The 12,777-nt window shown below is 50.3% G+C and overlaps 1 protein-coding gene and 1 non-coding gene across 3 annotated transcripts in view; one reads left to right on the forward strand and one right to left on the reverse strand.

The window, feature by feature from the left end:
• The window catches only part of LOC102574304 (collagen and calcium-binding EGF domain-containing protein 1), a 30,557-nt gene that overhangs the window by 3,989 nt on the left and 13,791 nt on the right, over positions 1–12,777 (forward strand). The window contains exons 1-2 of one of the 2 annotated variants that reach the window (XM_059714884.1): positions 472–557; positions 9,895–10,030. Coding sequence is in view for 1 of the 2 variants with exons in the window: in XM_019477872.2 (XP_019333417.1) it covers positions 474–557 (84 nt within the window). In the remaining variant the exon portion in view is untranslated. Of the gene's footprint in view, positions 1–471; positions 558–9,894; positions 10,031–12,777 lie in introns of those variants that run through there. The other variant, XM_019477872.2, reaches the window with a different exon arrangement.
• On the reverse strand, positions 10,794–10,865 carry TRNAG-UCC (transfer RNA glycine (anticodon UCC)). The gene has a single exon. It is a non-coding gene; the product is annotated as a tRNA-Gly (tRNA).

Here is a 12,777-nt window from a genome sequence, read left to right on the forward strand (position 1 = left end):
CATCCCACACTCTCTCCTCCACAGCAGAAGCCTTTTGGCCCAGTGACAAGCTGTTCCCAGTGAGCCACTTGGAAGCCTCGGTGTTCGATTGTCAATCAGCGTAACACTATTACTTAATAGTGCTATGGCTTGCTTTCACTTACCCCAGCAGGCATGACATTAGCTTAGCCCTAGGTTACCACCAAAGACAGGCATGTAGCTAGATCAGGAAGTATGATGGTCCTGTAGATGACTTAGCCAGTAGCAGATCCAGGAACAGGCAAGTGGAAGTGGGGGGTGGTTGGAGGCACATCTATACACCATCTTAAGTCCCTTGTGTACTTCAAGATCAGGGTCCTTCAAGCCATAGAACCACAGAACAGTCCCAGGTGGCTGTCCCAGGTGGTTGGGGCTGACGTGGGATGGGACAGGGTGGCTGGTAGTTTGATCTTCCAAGAACAAACAAGACTTACATTCCTCCTCCTCCTTTTCAGCAGTGAATCTTGTCCTGAGAATAAAATCTTGACCGTGAAGTATTCCTGCACAGGCTCAGGTGGAAGCCCAGCCACCTGTTTACGGTAAGACATGTGCAAGCTTTGGGGAGAGTGGGTGTAGGGAAGGCTCACTGTGTGTTGAGACTAGAGAGGTATCAAGGGCTCTGCTCTTCTCCATGTTGAGGAGGCATAATGAGGAAACAACTCTCGGCATAGCTTCATATGATCCAATGATCAGAACTAGAGCAATGGGGGTGTGAGGACTCCTGGGCCTTGTTTCTGGTTCTTCCACTCCCCATAAGCAAGTCGCTTCATTTTTTATGTGCCTTGATTTCCCCATTGGAGAATCAGGGGCTGATCCCACATGTCAACTCCCAGATGGCTCCGCAGCTGGCACAAATCATCAAAGCTGCATTCACTCCAGTGGAACTCTGCTGATGTTACGTCTGCTGGAGAGTTGGCCCAGTGGAGGGTCTGCACATGGGAGGAATGCAGGACCTAGCCCAAAGGTGTTCTGGAGCTTAATGAGTTAATGCTTGTGGCATGCTTGGAGATGCACAGATAAAAGGCACCATAAGCACGTCCTAGATTATTATCAGCCAGAGCTTCTCCTGTTAAAACAATTAGGATGTAACTCTCTCCTCGCCTGAGATTTCAGCACTTTGTGTTCATTGACTGGCCTTCTGCAATAAATCACCCCACGGAGATCCCTGCTCCTGTATTAGAACCAGGAGGTCTGAAGTGTCACAACCCAAACCACGTGTCTTCCTGAGGCTGCCCAGCTGAATGCCAGATGTGGCTGGCTTTCTTCTGACAGGCTTTCTATTCAGTATAATGCAGGTTGAGGAGAGCAGTGCCTGGCAGGCTCCAGTCATTGCAAAGGCATTTTTTAATACAGCTACTCCAGCATGTTTTTATGCATCACCAAACGGAAGGCTTGAGGCTTTTCAAGAGGTAGAAATAGATTGGCACAGGTAAAGGGGAGGGCTCTTGGCCAGAGGAATGCACTATCCCACGCTGGTAGCTCTGAATCCATGGGTCTCCCTTTGATCCACTGTGATCCTGCTCTCATGTGGGTCATCTACAAAGTGAGGCACCTCCAAATGGCTCTAATCACTGGGCTGCGATCCCGATGGGAATGTTAAACAGCAGCTATGATTAATTATCAGAACAATGGTGGCAGAAAGCCTCTGTCTCTTAGAAAACCTTAAATCAAGGGCCTAAAAAGATAAAAGGTAAAACCTTTAGAATAATGTAAGAGCCTAAATTTCATTTGTAAGGGCCACCAAAATGCCCCTGCATTACATTTTTGGCAATTGGCAGTGTCCCACTTTCCCAAGTCACTTAGAAACCAAAGTCCCTTTGTTTGGAAGGATCTTTCCCTCAGATGTGCCCATGTAAACTTCAACTCTAAGAGCATTTAGGTGTTTTGAGATTTTACCCTATAACTTCTAGGATCTTCATTTAAAGGTTCCCAAGTGAAGGGGAATTTGCTCGACTCACTGTTCTGGTGGTCATTTGCCATCCCTGTAAGAAACAAAAAAGAAGTATCATCTTTTCTTAATATAACACACCATGGAATATAATATGCTCCTTGTTTTTGAAAGGCAGAATGAAGGAGAGAAAAAGATCCTTCCTTGTAGTAAGCAAGTAAGTAAGTAGCAGCAGCTAGGGCAGTGATTCTCAACCAGGGTGACTTGAGAGCCTTTCAAGGATGATGCAGAGGGCTAGGCAATGTTAGCACTGTTAGGTACGCAAACACGATTCACAATATAAACCCAGAGATTTCAAATAGGGATCCATAGTGCCAAAAGCTTTCTGCCCAGCTGTGGTCTTTCTGAGTTCTTTGTAACAGGATTGCTGTAATTTTCTATAGCCAAAAACAAGTGAAATCTAAGAGCTGGCATTTTCTGAGGGGTGCTTCAAGCCTAAAAAAGTTGAAAGCCAGACCCATCCACTATTCTGCTCCCTGTGGATTGCTGCACATTTTACTTTCGTTTTGGCCCGGTAAGCAACAGAAATTGCGCTTACTGTGTTTCTCGCACATAATATGAACTCTAACTTTCTAGCAGCTGATTTGTGAAAAAAGGTATGTGTTGAAAAATGTCTTGCCTTCAACATCACAATCTTCTTTCTGGCAGATATTGTGGCCTCTGCCCTGTTCTGAAAAGTGACTTAGGAGCCTCTGCTTGAGATGCAACGGAAGTGTGCTATTGAGCACCTCAGCGAGCTATCTGAAAGCAAACTCAGATGTTCCCACCCATGCTACAGTCCCAACACCTGATTGCAGTGTAAACATCCTCCAAGGCTGTAAATAGATGTCTCATTTGACATAGGCCTAATTGCCCTGGGGTTTGACCCAAATCAGAACAGATGTAGCACAGTCATTCACATGTTGCCCTTCCAAACTGCTTTGCTGCTTTTCCACCAGAGAGGATCACACAGCTTGGCTAGCTTGTCCTGGGAAAAAGTGCAGTAAACCTGCAGGCACACACAGCCACATCCTGGGAGAAAACATGTTATCCTGCATACTTCAGAAAGGCTTGAAGCAGGATGGTAGATATGGACTTCTATAGGATCCTTTTTCCCAGAAGTGCAAGATCTATTTACAGCCAAAGATGCATTTGATTCCTAAAGCCTAGATCCTCAAGGTGCTGGGCCCCTCACTGTTCCTTGAAGAGCTAGATCTAAATACCCAGAGGTCAGTTTTTCCAAGGCATCTAAAGAGATGGGATTTGCAAAAGAATCTGACGTGATCAAAGGGAGTTAGAGACTAATCTTCTTATGTCCTTTTGAAAAATCAATCTCTGCTTTTAGGCTTCTTTGTAAATCTGGCCTCAAGCCCCTCACAAAAATGGAAAGGAGGCTCCTAAATCCTTTAAGCAGTTTAAAATTCTGCCCCCGCACTTTGGTCAACCTCAGGTCATTGGTTATGAGTAAGAATCACAAAGCTAAATTGCATAATCTGTTTATGCTGGTCTGCCTGTTTTATCCTAACGGCTTCCATCAGCTTTGAGAACGTGTGACACTAGATACAAAGCAGCTTCCAGGAAGGGCAAATGGAGGGAGTGTCTGAGAAGAGGGAATGGAGGTAGGTCAGGAGATGGGAGAGAGTGCTGTGAGTCTCTGGTGTAGAAAGAGCGAGTGACTGCAGCCATATGGCAAGATGAGAGTCCCATGAATGCGGTGGCACAGGGTGGACAGGCAGGGTCTAACCAGGGGGGCTGCTGGGCCCTGGTCCTTCTCACCAAACCTCTAAAGAAAGCATCTAGGTGGCAGGTGGAGGATGAGATGAGCTTCACAAAGAGTGAGTGCTTCTCCAAGAGATTCCTGCTGCCTGTTGTTAATAACTGTCCCCCATGGCAGAGAACAGGCTGGGATGTTAGTAGTGCAAAACACAGCCTTTCCCCTGATCCAGAGCTCCCTCTCCAGAGCTCTGCTCTGGGTGTGCATTTGGGATACTCAAGGGAGTGACCAGAGGGTCTTGCTGGTGACTTCTGTGGGACTGCAGGAGAAGCAGCCTTTCTCCTAGAAGCACTGCAGAAGGGACATCCTGGAATTAAGACACTAGCTTTGGCCTGAGAAGAGGTGGGTTCAAGACCCTGCTGTGCCACAGACTCCCTGAATAACTTTGGCTAAGTCATGTGGCTTCTCCATGCCTTGGTTTTCCCCATCTGTAAAGCGGATCTCCTTGAATTGAAGGGCTCCCTGGAGACTTCAGTGCTGTGGCATCATGCGTTACAAATGGATCTGGGGGCCAGACAGGAGCAATCTAAGCAAAGGAGGCTGAACTAGGAGGCCATCCTTTTATGAGAGGAAGATGCTTGGAGGGCTAAAAAAGGCCAGGGGGTGTTAGTAGATATGCTCTGGGCAACACATCCCTCTCAGACTATTCTCAGGGACGCTGCAGCTACAGGCAGGCAGAGCGGAGCAGTACTGGTGGGGAGATCAGATGAGGAGGGGGGATGCTCACAGAGTGATTTTTCTCCCTGTTCCCACAGTGGAGACCCAAGATTTAAAGAAGCCACGGGAAAGAACTAGTACCAGACTTCAAGGTGTCTTGTGCGAGTGAGAGGGGTGGAGGAAGCAGGAAGGTCATTGTAATTAAAATACCTCAGCAGAGGATATGAGACAACAAACCACAGGCTCAGCCCTGCCTTGGCCTCTGTGGGAACCTGGCTTGGCTTTTAATTGAATTACAGCATAGACAGACACAGACAGACAGGTCCAGGAGAGATAGGCCATGGCAAGAACCTGGCACGGCTGGGGGCAGATAGGATGGCATGGAAGAGGGATTGGGTGGCTCAGGGGAGCCATAACGCACTTTATGTCATGTTGCCTATGGGGCGCTGGCTGTAGCCCAGCCTGGGCTGCTAGTGGCCTCATGCAGGAGCTGCTTGGTGGCCTGTCTATGAAGACAATGCTGGGCTTAGATCCCTTTGTTCTTTTAATGGGTTCCACTGAATCCCATCGGCTGCCACCAGCATCGCCACGGCTCTCCCCATCCTGAATGAGAGGCTGCAGCTGGGGTTCCTGCCTCTCCAGACATAGCACTGGGTTCCTGCCTCTCCAGACATGGGCAAGACCATCTCCTCCCCATGTTCTCCTCAGGCTCCTTTGAGGACTATCACTCCTTCCATGCTTTATTAAAGTGCTGGGGGTGGGAGACCCTGGTGCAAAGGCACTCAAATCACATCGATTCCCCTGGGAGAATATGGGATGTTTCATCAGCCAGGCCCCTTTTCATGCACAGCTCAGACTGAACCTCCTCCAGGTTTGCTAAGCACCTGCCTGGAGATGGTATCTCCAGTGCCTGCAGAGCTCAGACCTGCTTTGTGAAGTCCTTTGCCTTTAGTCCACCAGCCACAGGACTAAACTTCTGCTCACTGAGCTGCATTAACTTGCTCCATTACCCTGGAAGGACCGGGTTCCCTCAAGCAGATGCCCCAAGGGGCCAGGAGCAAAGCCCCTCACCCTTGCTCCCTTGTCTGTTTTGGGCAGGGGAGGCTACCCTGCAGCACATGTGCCACAAATGGCACAGGCAGCCTCTCTATGTGGCATGTGGCAGATCAGGAAAGGAACAGACAGCGCAGTGGCAGATAGTTTCATAGTTGTAGGGGCTGAAAGGGTCCTTACAGATCATCAAGTCCAGCCCCCCCTGCACTTGGGGAAGAAAGACTGCTGGGATCAGATGACCCCAGCAAAGTCGGCATCAAGATACTTTTTGAAGATTGCCAGGGTGGGTGACTGTACCACCTCTGTGGGGAGCCTGTTCCAAACCCTTGGTAAGCAACTTGTAAAGAAGTGTTTCTCTTCTCCAGGCTTAACAGCCCCAAGTCTTTCAGCCCCTCTTTGTAAGACCTGGGCTCTAATCATACACATGGCCCTCCAAAAGTCAAATGCACCAGGTGAGGCTTGAACTCATAGCCTTAGTATCACTTCCTCAGTATTGCTTTATAAGTACCACATGCTAACCTATTGCACCACTAGAGCTTATCAGGGTTCATAGGTAAGGGAGATAAGGCAGGGAGCAGAAAACAGAGCAGCAGGTCAGGCAAACCGCATAGAGAATGAAGCATGAAGCAGAGCAGTGGATTTGCAGGGTGCGCAGGGAAAGGGATAGAAAGTAGAATAGTGGACTGGGCAGGTGAAGGGGATCTGAGCAGCACTTGGAGAGGGTATGGGGCTAATTTGTAGCACTACCCAAAAGGTTGGACCCCACAGTTGTAGGGCCAAAGGATCCTGTCCAGCAAACAAGCCAACCTCTGGCTCTGCAGGAATCATAGAATCATAGAAAGTGGGGAGGAGGTCATCTAGTCTAACCCCCTGCTCAAAGCAGGACCACCCCCAACTAGGTCATCCCATACAAGGTTAGTCTAGCCAGGTCTAAAAAACCTCCAAGGATGGAGATTCCACAACCTCTCTGGGTAACCTGTTCTAGTGCTTTACTACCCTCCTAGTGAGAGAGTTTTCCTAATATCCAACCTAAGCTTCCCTTGCTGCAACTTGAGACCATTGCTTCTTGTTCTGTCACCTGCCACTATTGAGAACAGTCTAGATCCATCCTCTTTGGAAGGTAGTTCAAGACTGTCATTAAATGTCCCATCAGTCCTTGTCTTCTCCAGACTAAATAAGCCCAGTTCCCTCAGCCCTCCTCATAAGTCATGTTCCCCAGTCCACTAATCATTTTCATTGCCATCCAGTGGACTCGCTCCAATTCTTCCACATGCTTCCGGTAGTGGAGGGCCCAAAACTGGACACAGTACTCCAGATCTGGCCTCACCAGTGCTGAATAGAGAGGAATAATCACTTCCCTTGATCTGCTGGAAACGCTCCTAGTAATGCAGCCCAGTATGCCATTAGCATTCCTACCAGTGCAGCCCAGTATGCCATTAGGATGCAGTAGAGAGCAGCCAGATGACCTCCGAGCAGTGCCCACTAGCCCAGACAGTCACTCTCTGAGCTACACTCCTTGGACAACAGAGCACAGCAACAAATCTGACCTGTAATAATTCATCCCTTAGCGCCGCTGGGGACAAGCACCTTAAAAATGCTTCAGGCAGCACTTTTAGAAAGTGGTGTGGGCAAGTGGTTAGGACACTGCACACTGCACTGAAAGACTTCAGTTCCACCCCTGGCTCTGCCCCTGAGCTGTGCAGTGACTTTGGAAACTCACTATCTGCCTCTGGTTTCTCCCTCTTGCTGCCCATGTTGCCAGGCCTTGCCTGAACGCACAGCACCTAGCACAGTGGAGCTCCCAGCAGAGGCTGCTGCTGCAATACGAGCAGTGGCAGCACCTCGCCTGCCTCAGTACAGCTCCTGCAGGAGTGGGAATCATGTCCCACAAAGCCTCCCTTTTGCAGTGACCTTCCCCTTAGTTTTTTCCAGCACTCCCAGCTGCCTCCAATGTCCTGCCACTCCTCTCCCCTCCCCTTTCCTCCCCTCCCTTGCCCTCTCTGTCCCATCCCTTTCCAAGCTGAGCCCAGCACAGGCAGATGCCAGCAACATCTGAAACCGCTCACACCTTGCAGATTAGAGCAGAAGTCAGCACAGTCCCCTTTACCTTTCCTGCAGTGCTCCACAGCCTGGATGGACAGCATGGAGCTTCCAGCCCCCTCTCGCTCACCTCCCCTTGCTGCAGCTCCCCGGGTCTGCAGGCTGGCCAGCTTCCCTGTGCCCTGGGGACCGAGAGTAACCAGCCCACTGTCCCACCTTCCCTAGGGGCAGGGGTGGGAGGTAAGTCCATGTGGTGACTGCAGGGGCTGTGGGTATCTCTCAGGCCTGTGCCCTCAGGTAGCAGATTCTGCAGTTTACAGGCTCTGTAAGTGGCATCACGGGGTCCAGTGTTCACCAGCTCCCCATGCAGCCATGTAACTGGTCACCCTGCCACTCTAACTGGTGCTGGTGCAGGTAAGTGGGGATGGTCCCTGCTTTCTCTCATACGCTTTTTTGAAAGCATCCATTCCCATGGAATGTAGGCATAGAGGGGCCGCGTCTGTCCTAGTGCTGGAGATGAGCTCAGTTCAAAGGCCTAGAAAAGGGATGCCAGGGATCACCTTGGCCAGGTGCGATCAGCCTCTGGGCCTTCCTAACTAAGGTCTGGTCTCTCTGGTTGGGAAAAGCCAGGTATAGGAACCTCTGATCACAGCCTGTCACCCCTCCTCCAACATGTACTGGGAGAGGGCACAAGATGGACTCACTCTGTTAGGATACCCCCATGTCAGGAATGTTCTTTGGAGGAAGCAGGCCAGCTGGATTAATAGCCCTAGCTATGACTTGGCTGACACTTGAAGGGATGTGGGACTGGTTGCACTTGGCTCCTGGCCCCAGTTGAAGGGTGTGGGCTTGGGTGGTGAGGTCAGGTGAGCGGGCTTCATGGGAGAGTAGCCTAGGAGCTGGGCTTCCACTAAGGGGTGAGTGGGTTCTTGGGTGGGCCATGGTCTAAAATCTCTTGGGGTGCACTGATATTTAGATTGGCAGCTGGGTAGAGCCTGTGGGCAGCTCCTTCAGGCTGGGCTAGAAGTACTAACAGGGAAGGAAAGGAATGCCAACTCCTCCCAGTCTGACTGGGAAGAGACCTTAGGAAATGCTAGGCAGCAGAGTCTGGGAACCACTGTTGCCCCCCAGCAAGGGATGGAGAAACTGGCACATGTCACCAGGGCAGTTGCTTTAATAAGTAGGAGCCCAAAAAGGGGGTGGGGGAGGCTGAAGCTAGCCCCTCTGCTCCTCAGTCTGGCAGTGGGCTGAACTCCCCTCCCAGCCTGGATTCTCTCTCCTCTTGACCCAGAGTCCTGAAAAGCCAGACTCTGCTCTATTAACCTGCCCCCTCCAGCATTTGCCCTGTTCTCGGGGACGCTCCTCGGCCCTTCGTGCCTGACACAGCAGGCTGACTTTGGCTGCAATTCTCTTTCATCTCCCTCATGCGCCAGGAGACGAGAGGATTACTCCATGTCATGTCCAGCCTTCCTGCCAGTCTCTTCCCATGGGATTGCCACTGCCCTGGTTCCAGCAGGCATGAAATGCTGGAAGGTCCTTTGAGCTTTTGTTAGAGGTGCCCATAAGCTGCCTCACTGATTTCCCATTCCCTTCCACCCAGCTGCCTTGAAAAGCCCTATTTTTTGTGTACACTACGCCCCAAAATAAGAAACACTCCTTGTTTTTGAGAGGCAGAATGAAAAAAAAAAAAAAAGAGAGAAATCTTTCTTTATAGCAAGTAACTGGAGAGCAGCAGGGAGCAGAACTTGCTTGTTGTTCTGTTGTCTGTGGATCATGTGCACAGTTACTTTTGCTTTCACCTGGCAGAAACTTAAGTGGCAGAAACCGCTGTTGCTGTGTTTCCTCACTTACAAGCCCTATTTCCAGTAGCTGTTTTGTTTTGCGTTTTTTTGGAGAAAAAGATACATATTGTTAATAAAAAATATGGTAGAACTCAGGAGAAGTGCTTTTTTATAGATTCATAGATTCTAGGGTCAGAAGGGACCCCAGTGGGCCATCTAGTCTGACCCCCTGCCCCTGGCAGGCAAGAAAAGGGTCACCAAACCTGGGGTCATGTGAACCCAGCCAGGTGCCTGTCCAGTCTCCTCTTGAAGACTCCCAGGGATGGGGCGAGCACCACCTCCCGGAAGCCCATTGCAGATCCTGGCAACCCTGATCATGAAGAACCTTTTTCTAATGTCCAGTCTAAACCTTCTCTCCAGTAGCTTACGGCCATTGTTCCTTGTTATTCCAGGGGGTGCCCTGGCAAACAGATCGTTGCCTACTTCGTGTTGCTCTCTCCTTATGAATTTGCACGCTGCCACAAGGTCCCCTCTCAGCCTTCTCTTGGAGAGGCTGAAGAGGTTAAGGTCCTTAGCCTTTCCTCATAGGGCCTTCCTTGCAGGCCTCCAATCAGACGCGTGACCTTTCTTTGGACCCTCTCCAGGTTGTCCATATCCCGCTTGAATTGCGGCGTCCAGAACTGGACACAGTACTCCGGCTGCGGTCTGACCAGTGCTGCATAGAGAGAGAGAATCACCTCCCTGGACCTGTTTGTGAAGCACCTACGGATGCACGACAAGGTGTGATTGGCTCTGCCGACTACTTCATCACATTGACAACTCATGTTCATCCTGGAGTCAACAGTGACTCCAAGATCTCTTTCTGCCTCGGTGGAACTGAGGAGGTCGCCCCCCAGCCTGTAGGTATCATGGCAGTTCTTTCTCCCTAGATGCAGCACCTTGCACTTGTCCTTATTGAATTGCATTCTGTTGCTCCCTGCCCACTTCCCCAGCCTGTCTAGGTCAGCCTGGATCTGGTTCCTCCTTGCCAGGGTGTTAGCTTCACCCCATATTTTAGCGTCATCTGCGAATTTGGACGGGGTACTTCTCACCCCCTCATCCAGATCACTGATGAAGATGTTGAACAGCACCGGCCCCAGAACTGAGCCCTGAGGGACTCCACTGCACACATCTTTCTAGGTTGACACCGACCCATCCATCACCACTCTCTGAGTGCGACCCTTGAGCCAGTTTGCTACCCAGTCTACTGTGTAATCATCCAAGGCAAATCTTCTCAGTTTCTTTATAAGGATGGTATGGGATACCATGTCAAATGCCTTCTTGACGTCCAGATAGATAACATCCACCTTGACTCCTGCCTCTAAACATTTGGTGGCCTTGTCGTAAAAAGAAACTAGGTTAGTCAGGCAGGACCTGACTGCTATAATGGTTACCCCTCCACGTCACATTAGCTAGCGGCTTCCCACAGATGTGTTCCTTGATCATTTTTTCTAGGATTTTCCCAGGGATAGAGGTAAGGCTGACTGGTCTATAGAAAAAGAGTTGCATTGGCCAAGAATTGAACCTGGGTCAACTGCTTGGAAAGCAGCTATGCTTACCACTATACCACCAATGCTAAGCCTTACAGTTTAGGGCAATGCTAATTGCCTATCTGTAACAGCAGCAGCATGAACAGACCTTTTATTTGCACTAGGTACTGACTATGTCACTAAGATCCAAACATTTCCAGATCCAAACATTTCCCTCCTAGGCTGCATAGTACAGAGAAGAGCTAATCCATGAGACTGTTGTGGGGAGAGGAATGAAGGTGCAGGGTACTGTCCCACTGGGGGACAAGCATGATAACCAGAAACCTCTGTTAAAATGAGAAGCAGCAGTATAATCAAATAGGGCAGTTGTCACTAGCCTTCAGAGTTAACATGCTAGGGGGCAGCCTACGCCTTTTTGGGGTCATTGAGCTAGAGTTTGTTCTATCTTGCCAGTGTGTGATGCTATTGGGTTTACTAGAGACACTTCACATCCCTCCAAGCTAGGGCAGAGTCTGACCTCTCTCTGCTTCGACAGCCAGTGCTGTGGGGGGTCACATGCACAAAGGTTTCCTCCGTAGGCAGAGTGGCTGGAAATTTCAACTCAGTATTAAATAACCAGCTGGAAAGAGGCCACTCTCCAGAGCCATCAGTGAAGGGCTGGAGAGGGGGACTTTCCATTGCTCCCACCCCCATGCCTACTCCAGCAGGGCCAACAGAGACACAGCTGCTGTTCTGCACTCCCCAGCTCTGGGGCAGGTCACCCAAGCATGCAGCAGGAACCAATGCTGGCTCAGACAGCAGGCTTTTCCTGTGGTTTGCCGTGCATGTGAGAAACTGCTGCTTTCTTTAGAGCTCAGCCCCACTCCCTCCCCTCCCCACGGCCAGGTCTGTATGCCAGAGATCTCCCAGTGCTTTGCTGAGATGACTGGTCAGCTGGGGAAACCGAGGCACCGGGAGGTACCCAGGTCTATCAGTGAATCAGTGGCAGAGCCCACCACATGGAAGCCCAGAGGCCCCGATGCTGAGGCTTGTGCAGGTTTGGGCCATGCTGGTGTCAGATGCAGCCACCTCCGTTCTATATGCTGCGCCCAGCCCCATCAGTGTCTACTGTGCTTCCTCCGTGTCTCCGCTCCAGCCCAGCTTCCTTCCCTAGCTCCGCCCCAGTGGTACTGGGAGGGGACAGGAGCTGCTCTGACTTTACCAAACATGGCACAGATGACCTAGAGGCAGCACGCAGGGCTGACGCCCATGGGGAAACCAGCCAATCAGGGACACAATTGCAACCCCAGCCTGAGGAGGGAGAAATGACAGGACTGAACTCTCCAACAACCCAAGAGAGAGCACCCTGCACACACTGGCTAGGGACTGAAGTTACATGTGAACCAGTATAAGTGATCAGAAACTGGTTCGAATCTGTAACACAACAGAAGTTCAGTGCACATAAACCGCATTCAAAATGGCCAAAACTGGTTTAAAATAAACCCAGATGGATGTAGTATCAGATTTAAACTGTCATAGATCCCCTCCAGATTCAAGTTAATTCACAGTCCCCCAGCATCCCAGGGTGCTTTGCATCTCCCCCACAATACCACCCCCCTCAGCCCCTTTGCAAGGTGGGTGGGCAGGAAGGCTGAGCAGGAAGACATGCTCTAGCACCCCCCAGCTTCTGGCCTGGGCCACTGCAAGCATGTGGCTGCATTTCTGGAATCAAAAGTGAAAGTCTGATCACTTGCTTATCAGTTCAATCTACGCAGCTTAGACTGACTTGCGAAGATTGAATCAATTCAGCCTTGGGATTTTTGACTGTCTGTACTTAGCCACCATGGTCAGAGTTGGCTTGCATCCCCAGCACTCAGGAAAGCTGGTCCAAATGAACCTTTAAAGCAGGCCCTGGAGCCCCACACAGATACTCCCATTCAGAATAAAAGTGGACGTGATTCCATGTAGCTTCCCAAACTTCCAAAAGGGCCTCCCTTGTACCCTGAGCTGCCTGCTTTC

Source organism: Alligator mississippiensis, chromosome 11, assembly GCF_030867095.1.
Source record: "Alligator mississippiensis isolate rAllMis1 chromosome 11, rAllMis1, whole genome shotgun sequence".
Lineage (NCBI taxonomy): Eukaryota > Metazoa > Chordata > Crocodylia > Alligatoridae > Alligator > Alligator mississippiensis.